The following is a 23,167-nucleotide window of genomic DNA, read 5'->3' on the forward strand; positions in this document are numbered from 1 at the left end:
CTGATGCTGCATAAGCTTGCTTTCTTGCATCAAATGCCTCTACTAATGCTAATGCTAAAACGCCGAGAATTACAAAGAATGCAGAGAAAATAAAAACAACTTTCATAGCAGGAACAACTCAAAGTGTAATTAAAATTCATTAGATTAAGACACAAAGAATTGGAAGAGATGGAACGGCTGTCATCTGTTTGGATAGAAAATCAAACAAAAAACAAGTTTGCTTACGATAGAAGCAAAGGCATTAGCAACATTTTATTACGTAATAGTTGTAATAAAATATGTAACTATTTTATTACGATTATTTATTGTGTTTGGTAATGTTTTGGTTACAAATGTGTGTTCAATCTTGGGTGGTCGGCACCTAACCCTATTTTTCCCATAGGGTCTGTTGTTTATATTGCACGATTTTGCATTGCACGAAGGTTTCTAGGAACACAACTATCATGCTATACGAGGACTGACTGTATTACACCATGTTGATCCCAAAAAACTGACAGCATCACCTTGCTAGCACTTGACTGCACTTTTGCCTTTTTGGGGGTGGTGATTCTGCATGCTTGCATTGTTTTGACATTTGTTTAGTTTCATGATCATAGTGATGGATCCAAGTTTCATCCATGGTGACTGGCCATGATAAAAAAAACTCATCTTGCTTTTCCTGACACATTGCCAACATTTCATGATCACATTGTGACTTTTTCTTCTCCTTCTTCTGATAAGGGGTCAGAAGTTTGGGAACCCATTTAGCAGACATTTTACTCATATGCAACTGTTGATGGATGATGGTCTCCACAGATCCCTACACTAATTTGGAACTCTGCAGCTAGTAGTTTGATGCTGATACAGAGACCTTCCAGGATGAATGCCTCAATTTTTGCAACACTCTCTTCTGTTACAGCAGTCTGGGTTTCCTGGGATTTCTTCATCATGCACTGAGGTTCTTCCACATTTGAATTGTTTATACCAACGTGCAACAACACTGTAACCTGGACAGTCTCCTCCATAAACAGCGACAGTTTCTTCACGGATCGTTTTGGGAGTTTTCCCTTGCAGAAAGAGGAAACTGAATCACTGATCTGTATTTCACTTTACTTCGCTGCTGCAAAGAAAAAAATGAACTGTCAGATCAAAACCAAAATTTGTGTGGTTGCTATAGAGATTTCAAGAGATCAAACAAAACAAAAAAAAAATCTTCATCTTTCTATCATAACTACTGGGTGAATACAAATTTTTGACCCCCCCTCATATTTTTTCTGTTATCTTTCCTTTTGCTCTTTTTTAACTCTTTTACAACTGTGCTTGAAAATGAAAGTTTGTGTTTTGTTTTATAATAATAATCTGATAAAAATATTTAAGATAACAATGAAAGTGAAGATATCATTCAGATAGAAAAGAGGTGACAAAGAATATCTCACTGGTTTTTTAACTATAATAATATAACTTTTACTTACACAGTAGATTCAATTGTATCAGCTGCCAACCATTCTATTCTTGTAATATCATCTTTTAACTCCTGGATAACTTTCTGTCTGCTATTTACCTAATACAAAGTCAGTTAGTTATTTAAAATTATAACGTGTAAAGGATTAATTACACAAGATCATCTAGACATTGCACCACCAAACTATTCATTGTACTATACTTGCAAGTTGTTTTACGAGGAGAAAACAACTACCTCATTTATCAATGGGGATGTAGGGAGTTTGCTTTCCAGTATGAAAGAACTTGTTATAAACATTTAATAAAACTTTACATTTATTAGTATTTTAACTAAGCACCCATAGAAAATAAGGATTTTTTTTTTTTTTATGACAACATGAAACATGATATTAAAATCTATGGTACTCTAGTACTCTGGATAAGCTGAGAAACAAGAAGCAACTTGTAGACGTCAGTTTCTGTAAATTTAATTCATATTCTCACTAAATCTGTCCTGTTAATAGATGTAGCGAAAATGAATGATGAAGAAGAAGTTGATTCATTGAGTGTGAACTGTGAATGAAGGATAATTGCATGATACATTTTGACTGATTTGGAAGGAATCAGGGAAATTCCATATGGAAATTTAGGTTGTCCATGAAGAAGACACTGCAAACACATGCATGAAGTGAAAACAGAATTTTTTATATATCTATAAATAAAGATTTTTAAAGTACATAATGCTCAAAGTTTAATTTATTACAACTGTTCAAATAATGTTTCCAGTTTTTTGCATAATGATCATCTTTTGTTTTTCTCTACTCAGATTCTCACCTAATAAGCAAAGCTTTTCAGGTTTCAGACATTAGGTCTGTCACCCTTTCTCTGCCCCATTTTTATTACGCACACAAGGAAAATAGTTATTTGCATAGCGCACAGTTTTTCAAGACACATTATAGTTTATAAATGGGACTGGAGTACTTTATAGATAAAGATTATAATTTAAAATTGAATTTAACTTTTACATCTATAAGTGACTAATTGTAATTTTTTTCTGAGGAATCCCTGGCATATTACTATGATATGATGCATTTGTTTCAGAGAAATAATAATAATAATAATTATTATTATTATTATAAATATTTCCACAGGTATGGTGCTAAAGACTCTACATAACAGCCTAGCAGCAATAGGTCTCCCAGCGAACACCTACAAGGAACTCCAGAAAGTCGCAATCCTGAACACCTGTAGATTAGTCAGAGAGTTCCTCGACCAACAGTAACACCAGACATAACAACAGCCACCCTGTGTACATGGTAGCAATACCTGTCATGAGGTGGAACCCCCAATCAGGAAATAATATAAGAGTAACAATAATAATTATTATTATTATCTTTCTATATATTAAAATAATTTTACTCCTAATGATATTTATTCAGCCAATGGGAGAAGAGAGATGTGGGTTACGTGGTAATACATAACAAATACAAAAATATGTAACAGAAGCTTGTTCTACTGTGGTAAAACAAACTTCTGTTTAAGCATGGTCATGCGCTATGTTTATCTAACATGACCACGCAGAACCATTCTTGATTTCCATATATAACGTATTTATTTAAATAAACTAAATGCAACAAGGCATAATATTTTAAGAGTTTAAGATTCTATATCTATATAATATCGGTGTAGATACACCATAGACAACTTTTAAAGAAAAAACTACGATCGTAGCGTGAAAGGCACCCACCAATGAAGAGCCAACTAGCTTTGAAATGGTGCCGTCTGGGTGGTGCCCACTGAGAATAAGTGACAATAGTCTTCTCTATTAGTGAAGCGTTACTTATTTGAGATAGTGCAATATATGGTAACTCGTGAAGGATGAGCACAATATGAGATGCAGACGAAATGATACGTTTCACACTGCAATCGTAGTTCTTCTTTAAGAGTTGTCTATGGCATATCTACACTGATATTATATAGATATAGTAACGTATTTATGTATTCATAGCTGAGGAAGAGACACACACAGAGTCAAAAGCTTCTGTAAGTATTTTATTTTGTTTTATCAAAAGAAGAGAGCACAGTGAGCAGGGGGCAAAACCCCTAGTTATTATTATTATTGTTGTTGCTCTTATATTATTTCTCTCTGATTGGGGGGGGGGGGTTCCACTCTATGACAGGTACTGCTACCAAGTACACAGGGTAGTTGTTATGTCTGGTGTTACTGTTGGTCAAAAAACTCTGACTATTATACAGGTGTTCAGGATTATGACTTTCTGGAGTTCCTTGTAGGTGTTCTCTGGGAGATCTACTGCTGCTAGGCTGTTATGTAGGGTCTGTGGCACCATACCGGTGGTTGACGTGGTGATTGGGATGGTTGTTACTTGCTGCATATGCAACATCTCTTTGATCTCCTGTCTTAGGTTCGTGTACTTCCTGATATTTTTCTCGTGGGTTTTCTGGAGATTTTCAGTGTTGGGCACCGCTATGTCAATCAGATAAGTAGCCTTTTCCTTCTTGTCAAAAGGGTTATGTCTGGTCTTTTGTGAGGGATTGTCTTGTCTGGATTATGGTGCGGCCCCAGTACAGTTTGTGGGTTGGGGTCTCTAGTACTGCCTGGGGATCATACTTGTAATATGGTTTCTTTGATGAAGTGGTATTTTCTTGCTGGCTTCAGATGTATTATCCTGTTTAAGAGTGTACTCAGTCTGGGTGATCACCTTGCATCCTGCAGTAATGTGTTGGATTGTTGGAGGCCAGGTGGCATCATCAGGCTCCTTGGTGATGTATTTTCTATAGTTTCTGATGTTGATTACCTGGGTCTAGGATGGCACGCATGAATCCTTCAGTCTCGACGAAAAGCAGCCCGCTTGTTGAGCCAGGCATTGGAAGCTATTTTATCTATGTGATCTTGATGGAGATCATTGTAGTGTCTACCATGGAGTGTCTTCTTTGCCCATCTTTCTAGCTTCATTTGTGCCATCTGGGCAGAAGGGGCTGCTCGCTTAGGTTGAGTGTGGTATGCTGCTTGTCTGTCTTCCTTATGGCCTGGTAGAGTGCAGCTGTATTTTTCTGGAAGTAATCCTTCAGGTTAGCTATCGCTGTTTTCCATTACTCGATGTGATCCATCAGGCCCCTTTCTTCCCTCTTTTTCAGCTATTCTCAGTCTCTCCAGGGCTGACTTTGGGTGATGTTGGCGGCTCTTGGTCATCATTGTCCTCATCTTTCTCATGATATTCTCCAGCTTGGTGTTAGCCCAATCTATGGTCCTGAAGGAGTATGTTAGCACTGGGACTGCATAGGTGTTTATGGCTTTAACGGTGTTCCCTCCATTCTGCTTTGCTTTGAGCAGGCTTCTGACCCTCTGATGGTATTTTTCGGTCAGGCAGGCCTTGATTTCCTTGTGCTCTAAATGCTGAGCCTAGACCATCCCCAGGTATTTGTAGGTCTCTCCCTCTGTCGTGGCTTCAATCTCTTTACCAGTCTGCAGCTGGTAGTTTCAGCCAGCTAATTTCCCCTGATGCAATCTTGGGTCTTGCATTTGTCTAGACCAAATTCCATCCTGATATTATTGCTTAATTCTTCGGTGATCCAAAGTAGTTGCTGGAGTCGCTTCTCGGTTGCTGCATAGAGCTTGATGTCATTTAGGTACATCAAATGGGTGAGGGTATACAGATTTTTCCTTCCTTCTTTGAGGTTATATCCATACTTGCTGCTGTTGAGCATGGTGGACAGCAGGTTGAGTGCTAGACAGAACCAGAGTGGGCTCAGGGCATCTCCCTGAAAGATTCCTCTACTGATGGGATCAGTCTGGTTGTGATGTTCTCAACCTTAATGGTAGTAGTAGTACTCCATTTCGCCATGGTTGCTTCTAGGAATTTTGCCACTGTCAGTTAACTTTGTAGATTTTCAGCATCTCTATTAGCCAGCTATAAGGTAAGGAGTCAAATGTAGTAATCGATGCAGTCCTTGCAGTAATCGATGTAGGCCGGCTGTGTACAGGTTGCGACGCTTTTGTAGGCTTGATCTATAACCGCAGCATCTATGGTTAATTGCACCTTGCATCCTTTGCTCATCGCTGCATCATTATGCAGCTGGTCAGGATCTTGTAGATCATTGGGAGGCAGGTGATTGGCCTATATTTGTCACATTTCTGGCGCCTCCGTAGCCAGGTGGGCAGGAGCAGCAGCGCGTAGCACACGCTTCTTGATTAGACCGGGGTTCGAGCCCGTGCCCACCAAATACGGAGGCTGCAGAAAGGTCAGGGAATGACCACCGCATATCCCCGGAGCAATATGGCCTTAGTTGCTAATGCTCCTAAAAAACAAATAACAAGTCACATTTCTTGTTTCTTGTATCAGATATGTGATTCTTTGAGTGAGAAACGTTGAGATTGTCTCCGGGTGCCTTATCATTCAGGTGAACTGCTAGGTGCTTGTGTGTGTGCAGGTGAGCTGCTTGTACCAGTAGTTGTGGACATTACCTATTCCTGGGGTTTTCCAGTTGTGGGAGTTCCTGATTGACTGTTTTACTTCATCCTCCCAAATCTCCCACTCTCTCTCATCACTTCCCCATATTGTCTCAGAACTCCTTGATTGTCTCCTGCTCGGGTGGTCTGTTTCTGTCTTTCCCATCTACTCCGAGTCTCCTGTAGAGGGCTCTTTGGTCTTCATTGAAGATTCGGTTGTTTATTTTTCTCTGGGAGTTCTCTTTGTATTGTGTAGCCTCTTGCTGAGTCCAAGGAGGTTCTGCTTCAGTGTGTCCAAGTTTTCTCCTATTCTCTCATTTTTAGTCTTGCATTTGCTGTGAACACTGTCTCTCTTGAAAATGCTCTTCACTTTTCCAATCAATTCCTTACTCCTATTATCTCGTTGGTACTGAGTGAATTGGCCTATCTTGACTCTTAATTCTTCTATCTTCTGCTGAAGTCTTCTTTCTCAAACTGGCAGTTCCTTCTTTCTTTCAATTTTTCTCCTGCTAGTCTCTCATTACTCTTCCATTTGCTATTGTTATTGCTATTGCAGCACAGTATACACCTGTGTGGATGGCCTAAAGTGTTGCACCGCTGTTGCAAAGGTAATGTGGCTCTGACTCTCCACAGGATTCTACTGGGTCTCTGCTTTGGTATCATGTGGGTCTTTGTGGGGTTCATTCCTTTGAATTCTGTTCGGACCTTCTTCCACTCGTCTTATATTCTGGATATCACGACCTCATCTCTTTCCACTTCAGCTGCTCTGGGTTGTATTTCTTATTGCTCTTCCTCTATTGGTTCCATGTTATCCATATTCTTTGTTCTTTGTAGTTGATTGCTCACATCGTACTTGATATTTTCCAAGATTGCAGGAGCTATCAGGTTCTTCGTGATGATGGTCCTTCTCTGGTTCGCTAACCTGAATATCTGGGAATTGTTCCAAACAATTGGTATGCAGTCTCGACCTGTACATTGTCATATTGGTCTCTAATTTGGTCATTTTGTAGTATGCTTGCATGATGTACATATTCATTTCGATGCTCCACTGCATTGGTGTTTTCTTCCTTTCTGGGTGGTCACAAGTGTAGGTGGTTGGGCTTGCCCTTCTCTTGTGTTAGCTATACAGGGGACAGCACCACTTGCTCCGCTGTCTTCCTCAGGAGACTCTCTCCAACTTTTCGAACCAACCCCTCTGCCTAAGGACTGAATGCAAGTTACTTTAATCTGCACCACACTCAATGCAGTATGATTATTATTTCTGCTCCGCTGTCTTCCTCAGGAGACTCTCTCCAACTTTTCGAACCAACCCCTCTGCCTAAGGACTGAATGCAAGTTACTTTAATCTGCACCACACTCAATGCAGTATGATTATTATTTCTCTTCGACATCATCCATCTATGGAGGTGGACTTGTTTAGCTTCAGCTTATGTGTTAGTGTTAGTCCTCGGGGGTGACACCGAATGCAGTGGCAGATTAAGGATAGTTGGGGCCCCTAGGCAAATTATGTTTGGGGGCCCCCCAAAAAATAATAATAATAAAAAAAGAATAAAAAATAAAAAGTTAGGTGGCAAATAAATGAAATTTTGTACTTTTGAATTTTTTGCTTAAATTTTTGCTTAAATTAATCAAGATTTTTATGATGTTTACTGAAAACATTAATCTATTTTAGAACACTATAGGAAAATGTCTTGGCTTGGGGCACCCCAAAGCCTGCCCCCCCAAAGCCTGGGGCCCCTAGGCATGTACCTCATTGCCTTAATGGGTAATCCGCCACTGACCGGATAGCACCACTATCTGCCTTAGCCATAACTTCAACCTCAGTGGACCTACCTTCAAAGGTAGGTCTGCTAAAGCAACTTTCATGATGTTTTTATTATTATTTTAATTTTGTTACTATTATTATTATACTGTTCTCCCAGTGTGATGGACACGTGTTTGCTTCTGCCGAAGCAGGACTCGAACACAGGTCCATCAGGCTGGTAGTCTAGTGCCATAACTACTGGGCCATCGCGCCCCTTATCATTATTATTATATTTACAAATCAGGGAGTCCTTGATACCAGATTAAATAAATTTAAATAACAATTAAGCATATACTTTGATAAAACAATTAAGAGAGAGAAATGTAGTTATGAAGAACGATAAGCTTTAACTATCATGTGGCTGAATTTTATCTTTGAGTTTACTTCTTAGTAATACAGGGTGGGCGTGATGTTACACCTTGCATATATACGAGGGTAATTCAAAAAATAAGTTACACTTGACCATTGTAGCCCAAGAGACATTTATTGAGGTAAGTAACATTATTCAATAGAAAGCACATACCTTGCACTACTTTTCCACATAGTCACCGAGTTGGTGTAAACACTTCTTGGAATGCGTGACTGAGCATTCAATTCCCCGATGATAGAAATCCACTCTTTGGTCATTCAGCCACCATCGAACTGCTGTTTGCACCTGCTCATCGTTTGCAAATCATTGTCCCCTAGATGTTCTTTCAGCTTGCCGAAGATGTGACAGTCACAAGGTGAAATATTGGGACTGTACGCCGGATATCGCCATATCTCCCATCCAAAACTTTGGAGCAAGTGCAAACAGCAGTTCGATGGTGGCTGAATGACCAAAGAGTGGAAACTGCCTGGCGTGCTGTTGTCCTGAATGAGAACAACACCTTTGCTTAACTTTCCAGGCCTCTTGTTTTTCATGGCTGTTCGCAAAGACCGTAATGTTTGGCAGTATGAGGCAGCATTAATTGTTGTGCCTTTTGCCATAAATTCCGTGTAAAGAACTCCTTCATTGAAAAAGTGGCCATTACCTTTCCTGTTGATGGTGCAACTTTGAATTTCTTCTGTACAAGCGATGTTGTGTGTTTCCATTCCATAGAAGCTCTCTTCATTTCTAGGGTAAAATAGTGCACCCAAGTTTCATCGCCAGTGATGATGCACCATAAGAAGTTATGGCCTTCCACAGAATAGCATTGAGGGAAGGCTAGGGAAGACAAAAACCTTGACCTTGCTTCATCTGTCAGTGAACGAAGAACCCATTGTGCACACAATTTGCTATAGTCAAGATGTTCACGGACGATGGAATGAACACTGCCTATCAAAATATCCAACTCCTTTGCCATTTCTGCGACTGTCAGTCTTCGATTATTGTGAATCATTTCATCAACCTGCAGTCGTTGACGTTGGCCTTCCTTTTCGATCAGCATCTGTCAATTCTGTGCGACTATGTTCAAACTGCTGGCACCACTTCACTATGGCTGGATGCGAAATTGCATTTTCTCCAAACACCGCCGCGTTTTCACAATGAATCTCAGAACAATTCAGATGTTTTGCCCACAAAAATTGTACTGTTCCGCGTACCTCGAACTTGGAGTAACATTCTAGCTGACGTGCCATTATGAACGCTTGCTCCTACACAACTGTTACTGCTAAGTCAACGAAACTCACCTACCAGGGGGCGCACAATATGAGTTCCATTCCACGCAGGCACCATATTTGTTGCACAATTATATCAAGAGATGGTGGCAGGCGTAAGTTATTTTTTGAATGCCCCTCGTATACGATTTGTTATACTAGAAATGGTCCATAGGTAGCATTAATTTTTTTTATTTTAACTGTTTGAACATGATAGCAAATAATTTTTTGTGCATGTGCTTGGTGAGAACAAATTTTTTTTGTTCCAAAATAGCAAATTTCAACAATACCACATTTAATTGTTTCTACAGGGATGGGACACACTTAAATAGAAAGGGTGCAAGAATATTTGCTGATGCTATCAAGACAGTGTTAGGTGGGTTGGAAAACTGCTAGCCTGGAGGGATTCACAGAATAATAAATTAACGGTAGCCATGGGCAGAGGTGAAAGTGATTCTTGCACTGCTTCTATTAGAATGAGCAGCAGCCTGTAAAGCGAGGTACTGGGGATTTCAAGGGCTGCTGGGAGTCATCATTGAACAAGTAAATACATGGGTTGTGTTAGGGTAACTAACAGTAAGAATAGGTGTATGTAAACTTGCATGTACACCAATGCTAGGAGTATAGTAAATAAATTTGATGAATTTGAAAATGAGAAACAACTGTGGTCCTAAAATTAATCCTTGTAAACCCCCAACTTCTAACACTAGATCAATTTGAAGAGTAACCAATAATCATAACTCTCTGCCTCCTGCTCTCTGTGGTCCATCTTAGAAGCTTACGTGTGATCCCAACATGTTCCAGCTTGTACAGTAACATCTCACGAGGGACTGAGTCAAGTGTTTTGCTGAAATCCAAATAAACAATGTTTAAATTTAATACATCTAGCTCAACAGTTAAAATAGTAAACCAGATTAGTTAACACTTTCACTGCTTCTGATGCATATAAACATCAAATGGTATGCATATAAGAGTTCAAAAAGAAAAGTGCTATACCGTAATGGTTATGGGTAGTAAAACAATGCTGTAAAATTAACAACTGCTTGATTCTGTTAGCATATTGATTGAACTCTGGGATATTATATTATCAGCAATGCTAGGTTTTTGATTACAGCTTTCTAGCCTTTCTTTGACTTTCTAGCCAAATATTAGAACTTAATTATTGTCAAAAATAAAATCAAAATCTAAATGTTGGAAAAAATATATGCCTAAGTTTGCTGATAGGCCTAAAAAATAACATTTTTATCATCATTTTAGACAAATGTTAGTGCATGATTAATGTTAAATATTGAATCATAATTTTGAAAAAAAAAAAAAAAATTAAGGAAAAAATTTGCAAAAAATATATGCCTTGTATGTCTGATAATCACAAAAAAAAAAAAAAAAGCCATTTTCTTTATTTTTTTTTTTGTTAGTAGTTGGCGCATCGGCTTCTGTGGCCATAATGCACCTCCCAAAATTTTTGCATTTTACTCTGATCCAAGCACGAAGCGGGATTCGAACCCACGACCTTTGGGTTGCCAGGCAGGCACTTTACCAATTTGGCTAGCCCGGTCGGCACCATTTTCTTATTTGCAGTAATATCCTTACATTCATAAATGTACTATTTTATCCATCAATTTCTGGACATGAATCCAAGAGAACTTCTTCGATTGAGACACATGCAAGTTCAAGTCTTGCATATGTTGAAATCTCATATCTTGTTGAAAGGGTATGCTTGAATAATTTTAAGTCAAAATTTCTATACTATAGTAAAAATGGAATCAATAAAATAGTAATGCAGATCATCTCAAATAGGCATGGAGCTATAAGGCAACCATGGAATGAATTTTTTAAGATCAATGGCTAGCAAATAAGATTAGCTATTAATCAGATGCAATGTAGCATCAGGGATAAGTTACTACTATGGATGGTCAAGTGGTGGGAAATAGGGAGTAGTTATAAATGACCACTACTCTGTGGACTAATGTTAATTAGGTTACCCTCTGGTACCTTAATTAACATTACTGGCCCAACAACAAACCAGAGGTTTTGTTGGTGGGCTCCTCAGTTTTTAATATTTATTAATTATATTGATGTAGATATTTCAAGTTTTATGTCTAAGTTTTCTCACTGTTTTCAATATTTGTTAATGATATCAATAAAGATATTTCAAGTTTTGTGTCTACGTTTTCTCACTGTTTTCAATATTTATTAATGATATTGATGTAAATATTTCAAGTTTTATGTCTAGTTTGGTGGGCAATAACATTAAACAGGATATCACTTCAAGAGGATCTCCACAAACTAAGAAATGTGCTGAAAATGGAAATTGAGGTTTAACATGGATAAACAAAAAAAAAAAAAAAACCACAATTGAGTAGCACCAAACTTAAGGCAACTGATGAAGAAAAACACATTTTAAAATAACTGCACAGTCTGACATGAATTTTTCTGAGCACTGCACTCAAGCTGCTAGAACAGTTCATTAGGTTCTGTTAGTGATCACTGTCATCAGTGTTCTGCCAAGAGCAAGTCCAAACAAATACCACAAAACCACTTCTCCATATTTCCCTGTCCTTAGCCCTCCTTTTCATCTCACCATACTATCTTCTCTCAATTCATTTATCATAGTTTTCCTCAATCTCCCACTGCACTTCTTCACCTCATCGTTTGCCTCTATCACATCCTTCATCAATCCTTTACCCTACAAAACACATGTCCAATCCAATTTCTCTTCCACCCTCTGATTATTTCAGTCAAATATCACTTCTCACCCATTTTTCTTAGAACTTCTTCATTTCTCACTTTATGGACCCACCTTATCTTTTCTATCCTCCTCTGTACTAACTCATCTCAAAACTTTCCAATGTACTGATGTCTTCCATTCTCAATGTGCATGCCTCCTTTCCATAAAGTACCACACTCCATAAAAAACATTGTATCATTCTTTTCTTGAAACCAATTATTAATCTCCCACATTATTTTACTCTTCTCTTCTCAAATGCCTTTTTACCTATTACTCTTCTTATTTATTTGCTTCTTTCTCCATTAGGTTTCCCAAATACCTATACACACTCATTATACTAATATTTAATTCATACTTTTCTCATCACACTCTTGTAACCTTTGTCTTCTCAGAATTCATTCACAACACAAACTTATCACAACCGCCCATCTTTACCCTATACTTTGCCCCTCATCCACATTTCCTTTATCAACTGCTTCATTAACTATTTCTTCTACATATATATTAAACAAAGCTGGGTACAGACAACACTCCTGTCTTACATCTCTTCCTATCTCTACTTTCGGTGTCACCTTGTCCTGTCCTAACTATAACTTGTCTCCAGTATAATCTACTAATCATTCTTCTCCTCTCAATTCACTCCTGTCCTTTCTAGTATATTCAATAATTTAACCAGTCTACTCGATCAACAAATCTCAATCCCACATTTTGCTCCACAATATATGCTCAGATTTATGAGAGATTAGGCCTGAGGTTAGATTAGGTCAGTTTACTAATTTCCATCAAAAGTTGGATTTTTTTTTTTTTTAATATTAAATTGTAACTTTATATTCTCTATTGCAATAATAAAATATAAAATTGCTGTACTGAGGAAAACAAACAAAAAAAAAAAAAAAAAATAGTATGAAATAAAAACAACCATAAAATCCAGTATTAAATAAAAAAAAAAAAAAAAAAAGTGGCTAAATTACCTATGCAATGTTGCACTATAATTTTTCTCCATGCTATCAATATACACCTAATTCTGTTTTTACACGATAGATACGTTCCTGAAAAATACGTGTAAAAAAAATTCGTGTAAAAAAAGACATTGTATTTATGGAAGAAAAGAAGATTGGTTCCGGATCTAAAAAAATCAGTAAAAATAATTAAAAAAAAACACATAAAAATATTTGTTTTAAGCTTATTATTTTATTTAAACAAAATACACATGTAATAATATGTAATTAAAATGTATTAAAATAAATTTGTATGCATATGAAATGAAAAAAAATTCTTCATGAACAAAAAAAATCTGTTTTACACATAAGATTTTATTCATTTTCACTTTCTGATAATAAACGGCGCATATGTTTGCGTACGACTGGAATATCACTGCCATCACTAGAAACGTTGTAGACATCGTCTTCTTCCTCTATTAATGAAATTCTTTCTGTGATCTCTTGAGCAAAATCAGCACGAGTCTCCTCTGGTGCTGATGTTTCACCGGTTTTACGAACGAATTCAGTTATTAATCGTTGTGTTCGTGTTTTGGTTAGGCCATTATATAATTCTCTGTAAGAGGCTATCAACAACTTCAGTTCACGTTGAAACTTCCCAGCGCGTTCCTCATTAGGGTCATTTTTGACAAAATGATTACCTAATTTTCTGGCCAGTTCCAGACCATCTTTTATTAAATCTGCATTTAGAACAGGATCATTTTCTTCATTATCACTACGTTCTGTGGGATAAGGAGTCCCAAGGACAACCTCTAATATTCATCTTCGCTTAACAATTCATTAATATCTTCAAACGATAGATCATCGAATCCTTCTCCACCAATTTTGTGTGCCATTGTAATGATGTTGGGAAATTCGGTCGTATTAGGGATGATGGGATCTTTGCTTTTTGCACATTGTCGCCAAACCGCTTTCCAACACGCATTTAAAGTTGCTGGTTTTAATTCAGTTAACGCTAATCCAACTTGATTGATACAATCCATAATTGAGAATTTCTTCCACACATCAATGATTGTTAGTGTTTCATCATTCAGTTTGTCCAAAACGTGTTGGAATGTTCGTTTTACGTAGTATGTTTTAATTGTCGCAATTATACCTTGGTCTAGCGGTTGTATCAAAGATGTAGTATTAGGTGGCAGAAATAAAATTTGTACGTTTGGGTGTTCCAAGACAGGATGGCCGGGTGCACTGTCAAGAATCAGAAGAACTTTAAATTCGAGACCTTTCAAATTCATATAACGTCTGACTTCTGGGACGAAACATTTGTTGAACCATTCTGTAAAAATAGTAGTGGTCACCCAGGCCTTCTTGTTTGCCATCCAGTGAACAGGCAGTTTATTGATATCTACACCTTTCATTGAACGTGGGTTTAGGGCTAGATTTACCAGCAGTGGTTTCAACATACGATCTCCTGAAGCGTTGGAGGAAAATAATGTCACGCGATCCTTAGCTACCTTAAAACCACCGGCAGTTTTCTGCGATTTGGCTACATACGTTCTGTTGCATTCGTTTCCAGAAGAAACCAGTTTCATCTGCATTCCACACTTGATCAGGAGTGTATCCTCCATTTTCAATAATGTTTGCAAGTTCCTGCGGGAATACTTTAGCAGCCGATTCATCTGCAGATGCAGTTTCACCTTTAATTTTTATATTATGAAGAGCATTCCTTTTAAGAAACCCTGTCATCCAACCTGTACTCGCAGAAAATTCATACTTTCCGTTTAACTGAGATGAAATGCTTGGCTCCTTTTCTTTAATCTGTCTGTAAATTCTTAGTGATGTTTGCTTGATGGCATTTCCATCTACTGGTACTCTTTTTTGTGACTGATCTTCTATCCATATTACCAGAGCCTTTTCCATTTTTTCCTTGACAATATGTATCTCTTGTATATGATGATGAATTAACACTTACTTTTGTTCCAGAACATACCGACTTCCTAATTGCAGCTTCATTTTTCTTAATAGTTCTTACGGTAGCTTCATGTACACCAAAATGCTTTCCTAGAGACGTAGCCACTTGTCCAGTTGCAAGACGATCTAAAATTTGAATTTTAAGTTCCAAAGAAATCGCTTTCCTTTTCATTTTGGTAATAGACGAATTATTCGACATTATATAAGGGCTACCGAAAAATATCTCAGTTATAATTAATAAAAAAAGGTATGAAAAATTTGTAAACTTACAATTTATTGACTATTGGCAAAATTAATAAATTTATATGTGCACAAATTTCACTAAAGATTCTTTCACTTTGAAATAGAGCTTACTACTACATGTCTGCTGAAGATACAATGCATGAATACCGTAGATGTGCACCAAATTCAATAAAAACGTTGATGATTCATAGATACCTAGACGTACACATTGGTAAGCAAAAGCACGCGTTTCAAAACGCATGCACTAGCTGTTATCCAATGTATTGGTGCGTGTAATATCGAAATGATACTAATATGCCACAAATAAAAAAAAAAATTCTTACAATTTAGGCAAAAAAAAATTCATAGAAATCGTGTTAAATCAAAATGACTCGTGTAAAAAGAGAATGAAATATTTATTTTGAATTCGTGTTAAATCAAATTCGTGTAAAAAAGGTTCGTGTAAAAACAGAATTAGGTGTATATTTAAAAACACTTACTATATAAAAATAATTTTTGATACTTGACATTTGTTTTCCATAAATAAATATCTATAATTGTCTGTCATTTCGGTGTTTCAATCCTGCCTTAGATTGGCCCTTAAATGCAACTCTACCACTCCTTTCTTATGGGAAATTAGCTCTTAATTACACATTTTTAATTTACATTTCTTGATTAATTGAGAAATGACCAGTGGCAGCTTGTGACTCTGATGTTTGGAGGCGCTGAACCTTAAAGTTACATTAAATTTCCTTGGTTATAAGACATGTAGACATATACAGTAATAATATTTAAAATAAATAAATGCTCAAGGCATAATACTTTAAGAGTTTGGTATCTATATAATATCGGTGTTTAGATACACCATAGATAACGCTTAAGAAACTACAAAGTAGTTGTGGTAGGCATCATTTGCTTTTTCTCATATTGTGCTCTGCCTTCACGACGAGTTGCCATGATATTGCACTACTTTGAATAAGTAACGCTTCACTAATAGAGAAGACTGTTGTTACTTATTCTCAGTTGAGTACCACCACCCAGACAGCGCTGTTTCATGGCTATTGGCCAATCATCAGTGAGTGGGCAGGTACCCTGGTATTGCAGACATGACGACCCAGTTGTGAAGTTAATCACACAATATGAGAGATGCCAAGAGGTGTCGATGTCAATATTTAAAATAAATAAATGCTCAAGGCATAATACTTTAAGAGTTTGGTATCTATATAATATCGGTGTTTAGATACACCATAGATAACTCTTAAGAAACTACAAAGTAGTCGTGGTAGGCATCATTTGCTTTTTCTCATATTGTGCTCTGCCTTCACGACGAGTTGCCATGATATTGCACTACTTCGAATAAGTAACGCTTCACTAATAGAGAAGACTGTTGTTACTTATTCTCAGTTGAGTACCACCACCCAGACAGCGCTGTTTCATGGCTATGAAACAGCGCTGTCGTGAAGGCAGAGCACAATATGAGAAAAAGCAAATGATGCCTACCACAACTACTTTGTAGTTTCTTAAGAGTTATCTATGGTGTATCTAAACACCGATATTATATAGATACCAAACTCTTAAAGTACTATGCCTTGAGCATTTATTTATTTTAAATATTGACATCGACACCTCTTGGCATCTCTCATATTGTGTGATTAACTTCACAACTGGGTCGTCATGTTTGCAATACCAGGGTACCTGCCCACTCACTGATGATTGGCCAATAACCATGAAACAGCGCTGTCTGGGTGGTGGTACTCAACTGAGAATAAGTAACAACAGTCTTCTCTATTAGTGAAGCGTTACTTATTCGAAGTAGTGCAATATCATGGCAACTCGTTGTGAAGGCAGAGCACAATATGAGAAAAAGCAAATGATGCCTACCACGACTACTTTGTAGTTTCTTAAGAGTTATCTATGGTGTATCTAAACACCGATATTATATAGATACCAAACTCTTAAAGTATTATGCCTTGAGCATTTATTTATTTTAAATATTGACATCGACACCTCTTGGCATCTCTCATATTGTGTGATTAACTTCACAACTGGGTCGTCATGTCTGCAATACCAGGGTACCTGCCCACTCACTGATGATTGGCCAATAGCCATGAAACAGCGCTGTCTGGGTGGTGGTACTCAACTGAGAATAAGTAACAACAGTCTTCTCTATTAGTGAAGCGTTACTTATTCGAAGTAGTGCAATATCATGGCAACTCGTCGTGAAGGCAGAGCACAATATGAGAAAAAGCAAATGATGTCTACCACAACTACTTTGTAGTTTCTTAAGAGTTATCTATGGTGTATCTAAACACCGATATTATACAGTAATAATAAGCAAGTTAAAAATACTACAAAACATTAACTAGACATTTACCATTAACGGACTTGAACTTTTATTTAAAAACAAAATCTATTCTTCAGTTTTTATTTGTTGAAAATAGATTAATAACTTTTTCATTCAAGTTTGGTGCACTGTTGACCAAGCTTTTCTCTATTGAAAGCATTTAGCCTTTCCTGATTCATAGTGCTCCTTAAAATTGTTTTTATTCTTTTTAATGTCGAATGGCAGCATTCGGGCTCTGAAGTAGTTATCGGAATGGTCAAAAGAACTTTTATGAGTTTTGTAAGTTCACCAAAAACTTCAGCTAGATTATTTTCTGAGATAAATTTCAGCAAGTCAGTTAATTTGCAATAATTGTGTAGATCATGTCTGAAAACTTTAATTAATTAATTTGCAATAATTGTGTAGATCATGTTATAGAAAACTTGTAATTCTGTAAGAAGTTTTCTCTTTCAATCATGAGATATGCCTCTTCCATTGGCATTTTCAAACGAAAAATAACAAAGTTCTCCTTGTTAAACAATTTAGCAGCAATTAATTGCTTTGTAAAAGAATATCTCTGACCTATGTCAACACTTATATAGTTGCATACTTTCTTCGCTTCAATCATGAGTGTTTTTGAAGGATTTTCACAGTATATTGAATTCCTGATTTTTAGAATGACATTCTTAAAGATTCCTACATATTCATGTATTTTAACTGCCTCAATTTCTCAAGATTGCATTTGATTATAAATAACTTCCACCTGAGGCATTATCTAATGGAAAAGTTCTAACCAGAACTCGAATTTTTCATTATTCAAGATGTGCAAAATTCCAGTTGCTTTTGAAATCATCTTATCTGCGTTTGCTGTCGCTTTTAGTTCCTCCATGCACTTTTTAAGGTTTCAAAATTTTCATCCAGTTCCATGAACGCTGTTCACGGTGTGTATACTGAAGTTCCATCTTTTAGGGGAAGGTCGGGCAACACGGCTGTCCATATGCTTTCTGAGAAGAGAGAGACACTGTGGTGATCTTGAGAAAAATGTTGGTATCGCCATGAGGTTCGAAAAGAATATTCTTGAAAATCGGGTACTACTTGCTGCATTTCTCATCATCAGATTCAGATGGTGTGCATAGCAGTGAATAAAATGTGTTTTTGTACACTTCTTTTATTTTTGCCTGAACTCCCCCTTTCCTGCCTTTCATCACATTTGCGCCATCAAATGTCTGAACAACCAGTTTTTGAGTTTTTCCTTCAAGGATTATGTCTAACTGATCGAGAATGCACTTCGATATTCCGTCTACCGTTTGGTTTTCCGAAGTGAAAAAATCCTAAAAATGCTCAAAAATGCCTCCATTCAGTTCATATCTCAGAACAATTACCATTTGTATATGTTCTGAAACATCTTTTGTGTCATCAGCCATGACAGCGACGAATGAAGCCTCTTTAATTTCTCTTTTTATTTCATCCCGGTATATTTGCAGCAAACAGTCAAGAATATCATTCTGAATAGTTTTTGAAATGCCTTTAAATGCTGAATTACTTTCTAAATGGTTCTTTAAATTGGAATCTAATGTACAGGTGAAATTTATTAATCCTCTGAATACTCCTGGATTTTTAGAATCGTCTTTTTAGCCATGTCCATGTAAAGGAATTCCAAACTGTCCACAAAATTTAATGCAGTGTATTATTTTAGATAATACCTCACAATTCTTGGTAACTTTTCTATGTTTGCAGATTGGAAGTCTGTAGGCCTCACTAAGCTGTTCTTTAATATTTACGCTTCCTAAAAGCAATAGTGAAATCACATTATTAATATGTTTCTTCGAACTCTCGTGTTTTAGAGTTTTTTCTTTTATTCTGTTTATGTTTGTAAAGCTACTTTTTGTCCACGTTAAGTCACCTCCGAACAGTAAACAAGGAAAACAAAACAATGCATTTTTAACTTCACAACGACAAAGCCAACTTTTCCTTTGGTAAAATTCAGTTTTAAAACTGAGAAATATATTTCTTATTATTACTTATTCCCCGCCTGAGAAATTTGAATCTTTGGTGTGGGGCAGCCTTCTTTTTTAATCGAATTTTTTTTTTCTTGGAGTGAGAATTGTGAAAAACTAAGTTGCTGAAGTTTATTCACTGTCACGCGATTTACTTAATGGGGACGAATGGAGGCTATGATCAAATCAAATTTCACAAAATCATGTGTTGTAGAAATAATGTTTTACTTACACATCACCTCATAATATAACTTCAACTTAACAAGTTCAAGCTCAATTTGCAATTTGGTCCTTGAGGTTGTCACAGACATTCTCTCAGATATACCAGACAAGCTGTACTTGCTACCTGGGAGTCTAAAACGCTGATGGAACTGATATTCGGGTGACACTCAAGTCAAGTGGACCCAATTTCGGCGAAGTCCGGACGGTCTGTGACAGCCAAATCCTCTGCTTGCAATCCTGGGTATAACCTCCATGCACAAGTACATGGTGGGTGACCACCCAGGTGTGAACCAACGTAAGCAGGGGTCGAGGTGTGGCGCCCACACCACACGAAGGAATGCCGACCTTCTATGTTACCAGGCAGTACTAGGTGGTAGATGACTCTCATCAACCGGTGAAATACCACCACTTTGCTTATTGGAGGCTTGAAGTGGTGGAACCCATGTTTAGTCTCTAGAGCTAATTCCGGTCAACCCTTCCCTATCTCTTCCATCATGCAGTATGATTGAGGACTTTTGAGGTTAGGATGAACGTCGTGGGGAGATACAGCTCTAAAACGGTGTTCGCAGGCCAGCCGCTAGTTAGTACACTGGACCAAACCTATTGGTAACTCTCTAGGAGGCTTCCAGATCAGCTAGTGTATAATCTTGCTACCTCTACTCTGCCAGATAGTGGCTGGAGGGAGTCCGAGTGGTGTGTATGCGGGGAGCATTGTCGAGGCCACGTTATGTCAAGGATCTGGGTATATTCTTACCACGTGTACGCCATATCCAAAAATTTCATTACTTCACACAGCATGTCCCACCTACTTTTTCTTACCATTGAATACACCATGAATTGTCAAACTAATAAAGCAAGCTTATCTGCGAAAAGATCTAAACCTCCCAAGCACTTCCTAATTCATTTCACAAATATACGTGGTCTCAATTCTAATCTCAACGATGTCCATTTCCACTTGCAGTCTGCCAAATTTCAGTTATCGGTTGATTCAACTACTGCTCATCTCAGATGCCCAAATTATTCGCTGTATGATTCCTTTTGCCTCAAAGGTACTACTTGTGCATATGTCCGTTCTGATATTCCCTGTCAGAGACTTGGCAATTTCGAATCTCCTCTCTTTGATCTTCTCTGGCTTAAAATCTCTCTACCTCATTGTGTCAAATTCATCTGTTGTCTCTACCGTTCTCCCAACTCCACTAATCACTTGGAGTTCTTTGACTTCCTCTCTTTGCAACTTGACTTTCTCCAGTCCAACTTTCCTAACAGTGAGGTAATTTTCCTTGGTGATTTTAATGCTCACAACTCCAGCTGGCTTCCATTTTCTAGTCACACCGACCCAGCAGGTCGAGATTCTGAGGCTTTTGAAATTACTAATGACCTAGCACAGATTGTTCATTTACCTACAAGAATACCGGACAATCCTAATCATACAGCCAATATGCTTGATCTTTTTCTCACAAACAACCCTTCTAAGTACACGGCCGAAGTGAAAGCTCCTTTCGGCACTTCAGATCACAAATTGGTGATTGTCTCTTCTCCAATGGAACCTTTATCTCATAGCTATTCCCAACCTCGTGTTGTTTGGCATTACAAGAATGCAAAATGGGATGACCTGCGAGACTTCTTTTCCTTGGTCGGATTACTGTTTCAAAACTTCTGATGTCAACATTTGCTCAGATCGTGTCAGTGAAATTATTGTTGCAGGAATGGAATCCTTTATCCCACACTCCACTTTAAAATCTCGTCCTTTATCTAAACCTTGGTTTTCCAATAAATGTGCTAAGGCTGTTCAAGAGAAGAATGTTGCATATCATAATTAGCTTGTTTCTAATTCTTCAGTGTCATTTTCTGCCTACACAAAGCTCGCAACAATTGTAAAGCAGTTATTAATCAGTCCAAACTAGAGTTTGAACAGGCTAAGAGTAGAAAACTTGCTTCTTGCCCTAATGGTAGCCGAGCATTCTGGTCTCTTGCCAAAGCTATTGGCCGCAACTTTTGCCCATCTCTGCTCCCACCTCTGTCCAAACCAGATGGTTCTGTTGTCACTTCAGCCAAGGATAAAGCTGACCTGCTAGCATCCCATTTTTCTTCCAGCTCAGGTATTAATGATCTTGGGAAAACACTTCCCACCATTCCCAATACGCTCCATTCAATGCCTCCTGTGGTCTTCCGTCAAAAGGATATCAGAAGGATTTTGGTGAATCTTGATGCTAAGAAAGCTCCAGGTCCTGATGGTATTTCTCCACTTGTTCTCAAAACCTGTGCTCCTGAACTTACTCCTATTCTTTGCAGCCTTTTTTCACTTTCTTATTCCAAAGGCGTTTTTCTTTCTGCTTGGAAATTTGCTGATATCCAGCCAGTTCCGAAAAAGGGTGACAAATCCCTCCCATCCAATTATCGTCCCATTGCAATTACTTCTACTCTTTCTAAAGTAATGGAGAAATCAATTAACCGCCAACTCTTAAACTACCTAGAAACCTTCTGTATGATCAACGATCGCCAGTATGGATTCCGTCAGTGTCGATCCACTGGTGATATTCTGGCTTATGTTACCCATTTATGGACTAATTCAATGGAAAGGTTCGGTGAAACACAAATAGTTGCTCTTGACAACTCAAAGGCTTTTGATCTTGTTTGGCATAATGGTCTTCTAAACAAGGTTCCATCTTATGGTTTGCCAACTGTTTTTAGTAATTGCTTATCCAGTTTTCTCTCTGATCGCTCACTGAGGGGTGATGGCTCTCTGTCTTCTAACTTCTCCACTAATGCCGGTGTCCACCAAGGTTCAGTTCTTTCCCCCACTCTTTTCCTCTTGTATATTGATGACCTTCTTCCATTGACTGGAAATCCTATCCATAGTTTTGCCGATGATAGCACATTGCATTCAACTTTCCATTTTGAGAAACCTTGTCCAGCTCAATCAGCTTCAAGTTCTCGAAAATCTGCTGCCAATTCCTTAAATGCCGATCTTCAGGTAATTCTCCAGTGGGGCAAAGACAACTTAGTTGATTTCAACCCTTCTAAAACTCAATCTTGTCTTATATCTTGCAAAAAGGATTCTTCTGCTCCTATGCTTATCTTTAGTGACACTCCGATTTCTAGGCAAAATGATATATCTCTTTTGGGGATTACCCTGACTTCTAATCTCTCTTGGCACAAGCACATTACAAATATTGCTTCCTCTGCATCTAAAAAACTTGGTTTTCTCTTTCGCTCTCAGCGTTACTTTTCTTCCAAACAGCTGCTCACTCTGTATAAATCGCAAATCTGCTCTGCCATGGAATATTGTTCCCACATCTGGGGTGGTGCCCCCAAAACCTCTCTCAGGCTTCTTGATTCCATTCAGAAGAGGGCAGTTAGGTTAATTAATGATTCATCTCTAACAGAGTCTCTCCACTCGATTTCTCATAGACGTACTGTTTCTGCTGCATGCCTCTTCTACAGATACTTCCATGGGC

General features: G+C 37.7%; 1 protein-coding gene across 1 annotated transcript in view; it reads right to left on the reverse strand.

Moving 5' to 3' along the window:
* LOC150089125 (dynein regulatory complex subunit 10-like) overlaps positions 1-23,167 on the reverse strand; it is an 80,272-nt gene that overhangs the window by 34,127 nt on the left and 22,978 nt on the right. The window contains exon 4 of the mRNA XM_090388392.1: positions 1,452-1,540. Within this exon, the coding sequence (XP_090244518.1) occupies positions 1,452-1,540 (89 nt within the window). The remainder of the gene's footprint in view (positions 1-1,451; positions 1,541-23,167) is intronic.

Source organism: Mastigoproctus giganteus, chromosome 2, assembly GCF_048544385.1.
Source record: "Mastigoproctus giganteus isolate SK-2022 chromosome 2, ASM4854438v1, whole genome shotgun sequence".
Lineage (NCBI taxonomy): Eukaryota > Metazoa > Arthropoda > Arachnida > Uropygi > Thelyphonidae > Mastigoproctus > Mastigoproctus giganteus.